We start from the raw sequence: 14,053 nt of genomic DNA on the forward strand, positions 1-14,053 counted from the left end.
GTGAAAAATTTAGTTTAGTTGGTTTTTGAAAAACAAAACAGGACTTTATTTGTTCCCTAGACTAGTTACACTTGCATGTTCCAGGATCTGATAGAGCCAATCAAATACCTGAAAATCAGGCACAAATCTTGGTAAAAGCCCACATCTTATCTAGGAGAGATTTTAATAATGGTGAGTTGAATGATACCCAGTGGAAAATTTGCTACTGTAAGCAATAGATAATCTTATTGGTCCAGACAGAACTGGTTGATATAAAATCAAAAGAGCATCATAATGATGTGATAGTTAGTTAAGAGTGTGGAATCTATAACTAGACTGCTTGGTTTGAATTCCAGCTTTATCATTTGTGATTTTTAACCTCTCTGTTCCTCAGCTTTCTCATCTGCAGTATGGGGATAACGCAGTAGGGTTTTCATGAGGATTGAATGAGGGAAAACTTAGACTAGAATCTAGAGCATAACAGATGTTGGCTATTATAGTTTGTGGAGTTCCAGGGAAATTCCAAGCTCTGACACAGAAGCGTGGAAGAATTATTTGAAAAGTTAAATGAAAATATTGAAAAGACAAGCTATCATCTGAGAAAGGTGTTCCACGTTGGAAAAAAATTAAGTGTGTTAGAGGAAAATGTCTTAGAAATGATGTATATCCAAGTAAGAAAAATCAATAACAACTATAAAGGAACAAATGATCAATAATTGGGTTGAAATTAAAGAAAATGGATAGAAAAGAGAGACAGGAGCAAGAGGAGGAGAAAGAAAAGGAGGAAGAGCATAGGTTGCCAGTTTTATGTTATTTACTATTTGAGTTTTTCTGTTATTTACTATTTGAGAATTTCAGAGGCATTCATGAACACTGAAATCAGAAATTTAAAAAATTTTGGAAAAGGCAACTCTAGTTTTGGACACTGTTAAAATGTGCTTAGATGATGAAGAATTTCCATGTTGCTAGAAAGAGATTCCCAATGAAGAGATTTCTTTTGTTTAAACTTCACTGGACACTTAACTTGAAAAATTCTTCCTATAAAAGATCTTTGGGAGAAAAATACATATATGAAAATATTTTTTTGTATTTTTTCATATATATACGATTTGTTACATATGTAATTACATACATAAAGGAGAAAGTATAATAAAAATGAACATGTATGGACCTATCACCCACCTAAGAATTAGAATATTATCAAAATCATTATATCTTTATGTGACCTTTCCCTAGATCATTCATTCCCTAGCTGCCTTCTCAAAACTCTGTTCAGCTCTTCTTGTTTTTAAGCATTTTTAAAATGTTATCATGCTGTAGGTATTATTCTATGACTTATTTTTCTCATTCAGCAAATATTCATCTATAATGATACATTGATGTTGAATGCACTGAGTTTCACCCACATTGGAAAGATATTCCACAATGAAACATATTCCTGTCAATGGCATTCTGATTGTTTCAGGATTTTTGCTCTTACAAACAATGATGTTCAGACCATTCTTGCATTTTTTTCCCCTAAGTTTATCAAGCTATAATTAACAAATAAGAATTGTATGTATTTATGGTATACATCAAGGTGTCTTAAGATACACACACGCACGCACACACACACACACACACACACACACACACACACACACAGTTTGTGGGATTATCACCACAATAAAGCTAAGTAACATATCTTTTACTTCACATCATTATCATGTGGTGTGTATGCAGGGACAATGTTTAATTTAGCAAATGTCAAGCATAAAATACGGTATTTTAACTGTAATCACTACACTATAGATTAGATCTCCAGAACCTATTCAACCCACGGAAAGTTTTTAGCCTTTGACCAACATCTCCCCCTCTCACCTCTACACTGTTTTCCATGATGGTACCATCGCTTGCATCTTACCATGCGTATTTCACATATTTCTTCATGACAGCCACGAGTGAAATTACTCAGTTGTAGGGTAATGTTCAGCTTTACAAAAGAATGAAAAAAATGTTTTCCAAATTAATTGCACCAACATACACTCCTAAAAAGAGTGCATGAGAATTCCCATAGATCACACCCACATTTATGCTGCTATTGGCAGACTTCGCAATTTTTGAGATTTTATGTGCACTTAATTTACATTCTCCTGATAACTAATGATATGTGAGGGTCTTTTCTTATCTCTCCTTGCCATTTGTGCTTCCTCTTTTGTGAAATGGCTGTGATCTTAGGCCTACGAAGAGAATTATCATTCAGTTATCTTTTTTTCTGATATTTAATATTCTGCAAGTTATATACATTGCTGTATATGGCTTATCTTTCCATATATTTTGATGGAAGATTTTGACTTAATTTTAATGTAATCGAACTTATCAATCTTCTTATCTCTTTTAAGAATCCTTTCCCTACTCGAAGCTTTCAATAAAGTTTTTAAATTTTACCTTTCACATCTAACTCATTAATCCACCTGGGAATTGGTTTTTGTGCATGAGTTAGGAAGCTAAATTTATTTTTTCCTCATATGGAAAACCAACTTTTCCAGCACCGTTTCTTGACTATTCTACTTTTCCTTAGTGATTTGCAACACCACCTATGTCAAATACAGAATTTCCCAACACACTTGGGGCTGCTTCTGAGGTCTGGTTTTCTCTTTCATTGTCTATTTCATTTATGATATTAACAATACTACACTATTTTAATGACCATAGCTTTATAATAAAGCTTAATATAAAAGGAACGTCTCCCCATCCCTCCCCCTTATTGTTCCTTACTTCTATCCTGATGATTCTTGGGCTTGGCTATTCCATATATATAACAGGTAATACTGGCCCCATGCCAGGCTTGCTTATTATGTTCTGGTAACATCCCGTGCCCCGCCCCCCCCAAATGTATCTCAGTGGTTTAAAATGAACAAAAAAGTTGATTTCTTGTGCACATTACAAAATTCTTGTGTCAGCTCTTTTCCATGATATCCCCATCCTACAAAGCAAACTATTAGGACAGCTGTATAATGCTTCTTGCTGAGGAAAAGAGGGGCAGAGGGAAAGAAAGCTCTGGAGGGCAGTGCACTCTCAATACAATGCTCTGATAAGAAGTGACACACACAAGGGGTGCCTGAGTGGCTCAGTCAGTTAAGTGGCTGCCTTCGGCTCAGGTCATGATCCCGGGGTTCCGGGATCAAGCCCTGCATCAGGATTTCTGCTCAGCAGGGACCCTGCTTCTCCCTCTCCATCTCCCAGCTTGTGCTCTCACTCTCTTTCTGTCAAATAAATAAATAAAATCTTAGAAAGAAAGAAAAGAAAAGAAAAGAAAAGAAAAGAAAAGAAAAGAAAAGAAAAGAGAAAAGAAAAAAGAAAAGGACAAGACAAGACACACACATCCAAATATAACTCATTGGCCAGAACTGGTCACATGGTCCCTCCAGACTCCAAGGAAGCCAGGAAGTGCAATCTACCATGTGTCTGGAAGGCAGACAAAAACACATGTTGAACGAATAGCTACCATCACACGGACCACTACCTTGAAGGCCTCTGCACCCTTTCAACGGGCTTTCAGGATGGTACGCATAGAAACAGGGTGGCAGGTCAAGAGCCTGAACTCAGGATCTACAGAATCCTACTTCGTCATTTTGCCCAGGGCCTATCTGGCGATTTATTTTGTGGAATTTTAGATTCAGACTAAGACATGGCTTAAATAAACTTCTGGCAAATGCTGTGCAAATAGAATGATAGAAGTCACCTGAGAGTGGAAACGATTAAATCGGAGAATGAATTCACTTCGTTTGTATTAAAGGAAAATTATGAAGCAGATTACTTGGATCTCAAATTCCTTTTTTCCAGAAACTGTGTTATAAACCTCTTCTCTTTGTTAACTAAACAGAAAAACCTATCTGCTGGTCAATCACGTGGAAGAAAATGTTACAAGCAAGCTGCATTTGACTATTTCTAATTTTTATCACAAATTATAAACCCTCTCTGTGTATTTCCTGACATTCAATATAAAGAAAGATGAGGACTCTGTTGCTGTTAATTTCCTATAGTACAGATCTGACCAAAAAGTCTGAAATATGAAATATTTTAAATGACTTTGAAAAGTCATAGATGAAGTTGTTCATAAATTGTACATAATGTTAATAAGTTCATCACTTAAGGTAAGACATCATTGACAATGACCTCACTCCATTGACTGCATTTTACTTGTCCCTCTTAGAGTTGAATCCATTGTTACACAGTATCAAAAATATCAGTGCAACTTGCTAGTGTTTGAAATAGATACCACTGCATTCTTGCTGCCACATTTGTTTACAAATGTGAATTTCAAAAATTGCCTATGACTATTCCTGCATCTAAACACAATAAATACGGAGTCTCATTTTCCCATAACTACATGTAACTAATTTGCACCAGAGAGTCCATAGCTACTTTGCAATGGACTATGATTTCTTCTGAATTCCACCTGTCCCCAAGAAGAAAAAGAGCTAGCGCTCGATACAGCACATCTGGTGAAATTATGTGTAAACGCAAACAAAACTATAAACATAATGCATGAGAGAGGGTGAGGACCCTGTGTCAGATTGCCTGGGTTTGAACCCCCATCCTTCACCTTTTAGTTGTGTGAACAGGGGTGATTATTCCATAGAGGCTAAGAGGCATTCTGGAATTAGGTTTGTAGAATCTGCCTCCTGCTAGCTATGAATCTTTGGGAAGCTTATTTAAACTAAGCCTCACTTTTCTCATCTATAAAATGGGGATAATAGTAATCATATTATTACCACATAGTGTTATTGTAAATGTTATACCTTTAAAGGGCTTGACATTAGTGCCAGGCACATGGTAAATGTTCAGTTAATACCTCTTACTATATTAGTGATACTTGATAGTATACAAAGCTACTTATATTTACTATAGGGAAAATGTCATTACGCTGGTCATCATAGATAGTCACAGGGTCACAGCTAGTGTGTACAGATTGTCTTCACTTTCCAAAGATCACATTTTTTCCTACCAGCTCAGTTGAGAAACTTAGACTTTTACTAGAAATATGGACATACAATCCTAGGAATGAAATCAGTGTCATCTTATCAATATGCACATAAGTGAGGATCTGAAGGTACAAGCCTCATGGGAAAGCCTTTACATACACAGGGGTATAAACCCACAGGGCAAGCAAACCCATCGCCTGACCACGTGCTACACCATCTGTCCCAGAGGCTGCTCCTCTCCTAGTGTCTGCAGGTTGTTCCAGAAAAGAGGTTTTTCCTCAAGAACACAGCCTGCATCCCGAGACCAGAGTCCTTGACTGCTTTGTTCAAAGACATATGATGGTAGCAGAGAGGGAAGAAGCTTGGGTCATCCAGGAAACCCTCCCAAGTTCAAAGGGAAGGCTTACACTGTGGGCTGAGGAAAGAATCTCACCAAAGTTCCCACAGCAAGTTGGCTGCTGTCATGTCTCCAAGATAGAAACACTCCCTCAGTGAACAGAAATTCCCAGATTTTCTATTTCTGTTGAATTGGGTGTCCTGAGATAGAAACTAAAGACATCTGGAATTTTATTGTTTTATTAGCCATTATAGATCCTCAATACTGGCTCTTTCCCTCCAGTGCTGAGAAATAGTGAGGAAAGTTGGTAATGGTGCTGAGGAGAATAAGGCAATAACAGAATGAGTCACTTCTAGGCCGAAGGTCACAGGGACGCAGCTCTTCCATGGAGGGCTCAGTGATGAGTGCGATACAGGACCCACAGCCCATCTCTGCTTGTGGCTTTGCCCTGAGAACCCTGCTAATTGATAACAGGTCGCAACTCTTCATTTCCTCTTCACTCACCTACAAGCACCTTTGGCCTCTCCCTCACCTAGATGATGCTCATTTGTTCTGATGACACATCTCCCTTCCACTCTCAGGGGCTAGCCCAGTTCTGTTAGCCACAACTCCCCCATTTCCTGCCCAGATGCCTTTTCCTGAATAACCCTATTCATCCCACGCATGGGAGAAATTGGCTCGTCCCTGAGCACTGATTAATCAACCGCCAAGCCTGGTTTCTTTCCAACAAAGTAACCTGTTTTCCTCCCAGCAGACCAGCTCATGAACTCTGAAGGGTATGTGGGTGTGCACGCGTGTCCGTGTCTTAACACAGCAGCAAAAAAGCCAAGAATTTCTCATTTAATTACCTGTTTGGTAACTAGTTGTGCAACTTCTTCCCTTTCTCCCTTTTTTCTTTCCAAATTTTCCAAATCCATTTATTAATGCTTATGATGCTGACAGCTGGCATCATTGATACTTTAGCAAAACCACTTAAAATCAGCCAAATATTGGACACCTTCCTGGCTCAGTCAGTACAGCATTCGACTCTTGATCTTAGGGTCATGACTTCAAGCCTCACATTGGGAATGGAGCCTACTTTAAAAAATAAATAAATAAAATTAGCCAAATATCTAAGATAGTTACATGTACAAAAGATATACAAACTAAAACAATTTGTACTTGACTGTAACTTCTGTATTCAGACATGATTATAAAGGTAACACCTTAGAAAAACTATACACCATATACTCGGAGTGATTTACATCTTAGAAAACAAAAGCAGTCTTTCACTGTTACACATTTAGTGTCTCTGGGAGGCTGAGGAGAGAAACACCATAATGCTTTGCACTTTTGTTTTCTTCTCTTATTGTCTGTTGTGTCTGCGGTGGTACTTTGAGGTAGGTGTGGTGACGGTCCATGAGACAGGGCTGAAGACGTTCCAGGGTATAGACAGTCTTTCAAACTAAAGATTCACTCCAACTTTGTCCTATGGTTGTGTGGCATGCTCAATGAAAGGCCACTCCAGCAAATAACTGATGGCAAATACTTGAGGCGTGGGTTAGCATCCATCAAAGTTAATTCTCCCCCAAACATTGCTGAACTTTCAACTTTGCAGTTTGCAGGCTGCTGGTGAAGAAAATATTGGTCAAGAAGCCAATTTACTGTAGGTGCTGCAAGGTCAAAAGCAAAGCACTTTCAAAACTCAGTGATCCAGGGGCGCCTGGGTGGCTCAGTTGGTTAAGCGTCTGCCTTCGGCTCAGGTCATGAGCCTCACATCAGGCTCCCTGCTCAGCGGGAGCCTGCTTCTCCCTCTTCTCCCTGCTCCTGCTCTCTCTTGCTATCTCTGTCTCTCTCTCTCCAATCCATAAATAAAATCCTACAAAAAACAAAACACCTAGGTGTTTCATTCCCAGGACTTGTCTCTTGGTGCGGATATCACCTGTAACGTTCACAGACTCCGCTACTTCCAGGGAGAGGGCTGTATTTCTGCAAACTCTGAGGCTAACAGCATCGCATCAGTGCCCCCAAGCTCAAGTTTTCCTCTCCACGCAGACAGGGGTGAGAGGAACCTACCAGTGTAGTTCACAGCTAAAGGCACCTGCAGTTCATACCCTTCTCCTACACCTAGCCAGTCCACAAAGGCAGCCCTCACGCTCTGAGGGATGGATGGCCGGTTCTTCACGTAACCAACCCACGGTTGGCTTACATGCCTCCCCCCCCCCCCCCCGGGCGCCGTTTCCTTGAGGTCCGCGCCAATGTCCTCAGGGTAGTCTGGCGCTTCATCCACACTCACTGGCTTGTCATCTTCTAGTAGAATTGTTACGTCCATGGTGTGTGGTGACGCCAAAACCCATCCACTGGAGAATCAAGAGGTACCAGCGGTTTTCTTGGTCCACGGAAGGCAAGAGCTGAGTTCAAAGCCAGGCTTTCCCATGTGCTGTTCTTTTCAGATGGAGCTGGCCTCTTTTGAGTCTCTGCTGCTTCCTCCGCATGAATGGTACGTTCAGGCTGTTTACTGCTTGCTTTCCAGTGAGGAACAGGGACATGCTCATCAGGTAAAGAAGATCTGAAGACGCAACCCGTCGTGTCTTGGGCCCCGGCTGCGGGGCTGGGCCACGCGGGCTCCTGGGGCCGGGGCCGCCTTCTTGGGGTTGCGGTTGTCCTGGTCCCCTTGGAGCGCCAGGTGTTGCTGCGTTAGCCGCGCGCAGGCGCAGAGCTGCCCCACGTCACCGCTCCCAGGGCTCCGGCGAGATCGGCCTGCAACGCCAAGCAGGGTGGGCTGCATTCCACCCACCCACCGAGAAGCGCTGGCCACCTGCCCACGGCGGATGGCGCAGGACCCCCGAGGCAGGCACTGCAGGGGGTGCGGGGCTAAAGGCACCCCGGAGATGTAGCCCCTTTCTGCCTCTCACTTGGTTGAATTTTTCCCCTTACTGGGGGTAAATTCAGGGTGTTATCAATGAAGAAGATTTTATCTCATTTCTTTATCAAGAGAAAAGATAAATCTTAAGGTCCAGATGGGCCTGTGGGTGTAGTTAATTCCTGAAGGGATCTCAGCTTCTGAAAATGTGAGAAAGTCCCTCTTTCTATGGGTGTAAGTGATGCCGGGTCACGGTGACGGCCACAAACTCAGGAAGACTACAGACTGTGAGGGGGATGCATCAAAATGTTGTGTACTGAAAACCTACATTATTAGAACATTATTGGAGATATTTATGGACTTCCTAGCAACTTTCAGACACAGTGTTAGTTGCTGTTGAGAAACAAACAATTGCTTCATTGCCTTTGTTATGGCCTCACAATCTATGGCGGAGAAGAAAAACATCAACAAAGAGTTCCAATTGACGGTAGAATGACATAAATGCCTTAAAAATGCAAAATAAAAAGAGCTGTGACTTTACAGGGAGGGAGAGGGGCAAAGAGCAAATAGGGAGACCCAGGATGATCTCATGAAGGAAGGTGGGCTTCAGCAAGCCCTTGGGGTTAAGTAGGAATTAAACAGGCAGAGACCTCTGTACCCAGCTTTACTTATCTTCATGGTGTAAATCATGGGGAGACACGATGTTAGCTACTTGTTCATCTGTCTCTTGTCTCCCCACCCCAGGAGAATGTGAGCTCCATGAGGACAGAGATTCTGCGTGTCATCTACAGTGTCCCAGCACCAAGAGCAGCACCCACCACATAACAGGCACATGATGAATACTTGCGGGTAAATAAAGAAATGATTGGAGAGTCAAAACATTCCAGGTAGAAGAAACAATATGACCAAAAGAAGATTGGGACAGACAACTCATTGATTTGCCATCTATTCCGTGTTCGGAATTATATAAGGCTTTCAATGTATTCTGCTAAAGCGGGGGTAGGTGAATTTCTTCTGTGAAGGGCCAGAGAGTAAATCTTACAGGCTTTGAGGGCCCTACGGTCTCTGTTACACCAACCTCAGCTCTGCCACTGTAGCATGAAAACAACCAGAGATAATATGTGAAGGCATAAGTGTTGCTGGGTTCCAGTAAAACTTGATTTACCAAAATAGGCACTGGGCTGAATTTGACCTGTGGGCTATCGTTTGTCAGTACTTGGCCTTAATAAATCCAAGACAAATAAATTATTGCACTATATATGATTGAGCAGTTCATGTCAATGTGGGAGAGAAACACAGATTATCAATATTTGCGTCATGAATTGATTACCTGCCTGCACATGTTGTAGACCCCAGCTTAGCCTAAGGAACAAACTTTCTACTCAGTTGCATTGACTTTCCTATGCCTGTGCCAAAAACTTGGCTCAGTTCCCTCCTTAGCATTTTGATGAACAGTTAGCAAATATGATGAACAAATTTCTAAACATGTGGCAGAAACACTGGAGTGTATGTCCCCAGGAGACCTTCCTTTCATGATTCAAATTTAAATTTTTATTTTAAATATCTAGATGACTCAGCACTTTTCTCACCAGGGGCAAATACATGCGGGATAAAATATTAAGCTCTTCCGTAGGGATTTCACCTAGAAATCCCAACAATTAGTTCACCTAGAAATCCCAGTCACATTGAGGTGAAGAGAGCATCAAAATAACACGAGCCAGGACTTAAACCACAACCCAAAACTACGTCTTAGCTACGCCTTGATCATTGACTCACACAAGTTGGAAGGAAAGTTCACACAGGCACAGCCTGCGTTGAAACAACTAGGCAGAGAAATTCAGACTATCAAAAAGTGAAGGCCAAAGAAATTAGCGAAGGCATAAAGGGCCAGGTAAGTCTCAAAGGTGTGGGCAGGTCAGGGTAAAATCTACAAAATTTTACCGAGACCAGAAGATTTAGACATCTAGATACTGGCTCTGAGAACTGAGAGAGGGCAGCTGAAGGGCAGAGAGGAGTAAAGCTGATCACTGTCCCCGCGGGGCACACACCAGAATATGTTTTTAAGTAAAGAACTGCTAGACCTTTTCACACATACAGTGGTTCTGTCCATGCAGCTTTCTTTGTTTTAGGGTCAGTAAATGTTGATGAGGAAGACTTTAAAGAGGCACAACTAGATTCTCTAGATCCAACTCCTGGTGAAACACATCAAATGTATCAAGTGAAAACAAAGGTATATGTCCTGTGACCTTTATCATTCCCCATTTCTACACCTCTTATGAATAAGAGCTTGATGTAAATAAATAAATAAATAAATAAATAAATAAATAAATAAATAAGAGTTATCTGGCAGACCCATCTCCCCATGTATCTGAGCATACAGATATATTACTTTTCCCAGACTTCCTGTCAGCTCCATCACTGAGCTCCAGCTAATGGGATGGGAATAGGAAGTAATGTAATATTTCTTCCAATCTTGGACAATCAAAAATATCCAAACATCATCTTGCATGTTCTTCTCCTTTTCTAGATGATTGGAACAGAAAGGACCCTTGGGGCAAATTGAGATTCATGTGTTTAAAATGGCAAAGATTCAAGATTGACGGAAACTGGGTTTCTGAATCACAGCATGGAGGAGAGCCAGTCATCCAGGAGAGCCATCATTGCATTGTGACATTGGTTTTCAGCCTCTGATAGTGGGGGCATATCTACTACGGCAGTTAACATTACCTTCACTAATGTTCGATAGAACTGGAAATTTTTGCAAATATTGCCCACCCTCACAGAGCCTGAGCACTGTACAAATGGGTGACGGGGAGATACAGGTTTCCCATTTCGGAATGAATAAGTCACAGCATAAGGAATACAGTCGATGGTACTGTAGTAGTGTTGTACGGCGACAGATGGTAGCTACACTTGCGGTGAGCACAGCATAATGTATAAACTTGTCCAATCTGTATATTTGGATACATATGGTTTCACACCTGAAACCAAGATAACATTATATGTCAACTATATGCAAATAATTTTTTTAAAAAGCTGTGTGAAAAAAAGAATAAGAAGAAAAAAATGAAATTAGGTTAACATAACGTTTTCCTCATTAAAGCAAAGTTCAACCATATCTCCTATGCATATGGAAAAGAATGAAGTAAACAAAATAGTCCTTGGGAGCTGAGACAGGATTGGAAGATCGATGCTGGTGTTAATTCCTACAGGCCATTGAAAAAAACGACGAAAACAAGGAACTTCCAAGGATGGCCACACAGTGGAACACATCTGTGGACCATCGGCAAACACCACAGAACATGCCTTAAAATTTTTTTGCCTTAAAATCTTGCCATTTTTTTCTTTTTCTTTTTCCTCTCTATTCTCTGAGCTATCATAGTACTTCCTATTTAAAACATGAATATTTATTTCACGCATATAATTCCTACCAAATTGCAGTTCCATAAGGGCAGATACCAAGTCTTTTTAACATTTTTCCTTTTGTCCCTAAGAGACCCAGAATTGAGTCCATGCCACTTCTCAATTCAAGATCCACAATCACCATTGATCTGTGACAAGGTGCTGGTCCAGTTTGGTTTGTTATTTTTCCCATTACCCTTCACCAATCTCAAGTTCCCCTCCTCCAACAGAGGCACTCGCTTTAGTCTTTTTACTGCATATATATTTACTATCACTTAGATATATGTTCAGCTTTGGGAAAAAGGTAGCATTGTGTTGTGCATGCATGTCCTATACATAAATGGTATTTCACTATCTCTGTACTTTTTAATTCAGTCATTTGTTTTTGAGATCAATCTATGTTGCTACATGCAAATCTAGCTCATTTCTTCTGACTCATGCATAGTATTCTCTAGCATGATAATTGACTTTGAATCCATCAGCATGTTATAACAGTGAATATAATGCAAGAACATGATGAGGAAGTTTCTCGTTGGCCACCAATTGTCTGGATTAGTCTGGGATTTTATTAAATTTCCCCCCTTGGTTAATGACCTAGAGTCAGAACTGGCAGTGTGCTCATTTCATTCATAAATGATAATAGTTTTGGAGCTACAAGACTGGCAGGATGACACCACTCCCTACATACACACTTCTCTGCCTGCTGTCTCTATCATAATGACCTCTGTCTTAATCTGATTGTAAATTTGTGAGAAATTAACCACAGTAGCTTCCTGTTTTGTACAGCTTCTAGAGAACCGTGGCATTTTGAAGCAGTTTTTAGAAAGAAGCTACTCACTGAGGTTTTCATTTCTTGATTTAGCTATCAAGAATACGATCCTTATCTCCCCGCTACCCTATACCCTAGTCACTCCCTACCTCATTCAAAAGATCAGCAGTTACAATCTCCGGAAACCTAAAGCCCTAGTCTGGTGTTTCTTAAGGTATATAGTACAGAGTCTCCTGGGCGTCAGAATGCCTGCCTTAGGCATTTGCTAAAAATAAAGGTTCCAGAGTCCTTCCCAGCTGAATCGGAGTCCCTACGGGTAGGACTCACGGTAGAACCTTTCAGAAGTGATCATAATGCACTCTAAGACTTGAACCTCTCTGCCATAACCCTTGATTATCTAACTCAAAAATTAACAGTAGCTAGTGTGCCCAGATAGTAATAGACATCATGGTCATAGAACACTGAAATGGAGTCTGCCTGCCTGGCTTTCCCTGCCAGGGCACCTGATCTTGACATTTATAGCAAAGAGGATCTACCTTGTCCACGTTTTTACATAAAACAATATCCAAAGAGGGTTATTTCACTTGGGATTTTAGAAAGATGATAGAGTAGCTCAAGATAGTAGAAAACCATATTCCATTTTCTGTACATGGTTATAACTGAGTTTGGAACATAGTTTCCTAACTGAAAACATGGTGAGCACATTTTAAAAAAGCCTAGAGCTCATCCAGTCTGCATTCTCTTCTGCTGGGACAGAGACACGCTCTCTGCTGCTAGAATTGTGTACATTCATCCTTCTGCATATTTTTGCCAACATTTGACTTAAGAAAATCTGCCTATGCCTGAGTCCTCTCTTACTACAATTGGAAGGGTTGCAGGCAGAGATCCTTCCTGTTGAAATTATAACAGAAATGGGAGCCCTCATTTATAACATGCATTATATTACTTTCTGAATGTTAAATATGTTGAATATTACCTTTGAATGCACATGTATAAAAGCATATTTGGTGGGAGAGCATGGTGAAGATTAGTGTTTAGTTTCTTTATGCTCAGTTTTATACAAGAGAAACCTGACTAGATTATAGAGCCAAGCCCATATTTTGGTACAAAAAGGTTCTCAACCTGATCCAAATTAAACAGATGGGCTGGGCTTCTAATCACTTTTTCAGTCCAAAGGTAAAAAGAGTGATGCATCTTATATCAACTTACAACTCTTAGGGAAGTGTCTGTCCGTTCGTCAAGACCGCACATAGTCCTTAGACTTTTGGCCATCCTAACAAATGTTTGAAGACACCCAAAGATTTATCTAAGATTCCAGTTACCAAGAGAATGTAGATCAACTGCCCTGAGCACTAACAGCCTCCATCATCAGGCTCAAATACCGCTCATTGCCCAACAGTCCATCGGCATCCAGCTTCACTCTGCTCTAATTGAACTCTCCTGCTCGTGGGTTCCCAAATGTGCTCCATATCGGATGCTATGTTGCCTCTTTCCTTTGTCTTCCCATATACCAATTTCTCTATCTGGTTCCAAACTAAATGACCTCCCCATCCCTTTCAACTTTTCCAGATCCCGTCCATTCTTCGGGATCCAAAACTGTCCTGACTGTATACGTATGATCTTCCCTCAGGTCCAGGCTTCAACAATGTCTGCTCCATCTGAGTTCCTGCAGCATGCCCCAGAGGCTCGTTTCACATTTATCATTCCCTTTTGTGATCTCTCATATCTGTCCATGTTTCTCTTTGCCTCTTCCATTG

At 40.8% G+C, this 14,053-nt stretch overlaps 1 protein-coding gene and 1 pseudogene across 1 annotated transcript in view; both read right to left on the bottom strand.

Annotated features, from left to right (window-relative positions):
* Positions 1-1,692: 1,692 nt before the first annotated feature.
* LOC123787399 (uncharacterized) overlaps positions 1,693-14,053 on the bottom strand; it is a 258,659-nt gene continuing 246,298 nt past the window's right edge. The window contains exon 11 of the mRNA XM_087869794.1: positions 1,693-1,951. Within this exon, the coding sequence (XP_087725920.1) occupies positions 1,948-1,951 (4 nt within the window). The 3' untranslated portion in view covers positions 1,693-1,947. The remainder of the gene's footprint in view (positions 1,952-14,053) is intronic.
* LOC148108472 (cyclin-A2 pseudogene) lies at positions 6,375-8,803 on the bottom strand (annotated as a pseudogene).

The sequence above is a fragment of the Ursus americanus genome, chromosome 19 (assembly GCF_024610735.1).
Source record: "Ursus americanus isolate L20-20 chromosome 19, mUrsAme1.1.p, whole genome shotgun sequence".
In the NCBI taxonomy this organism is placed as follows: domain Eukaryota; kingdom Metazoa; phylum Chordata; class Mammalia; order Carnivora; family Ursidae; genus Ursus; species Ursus americanus.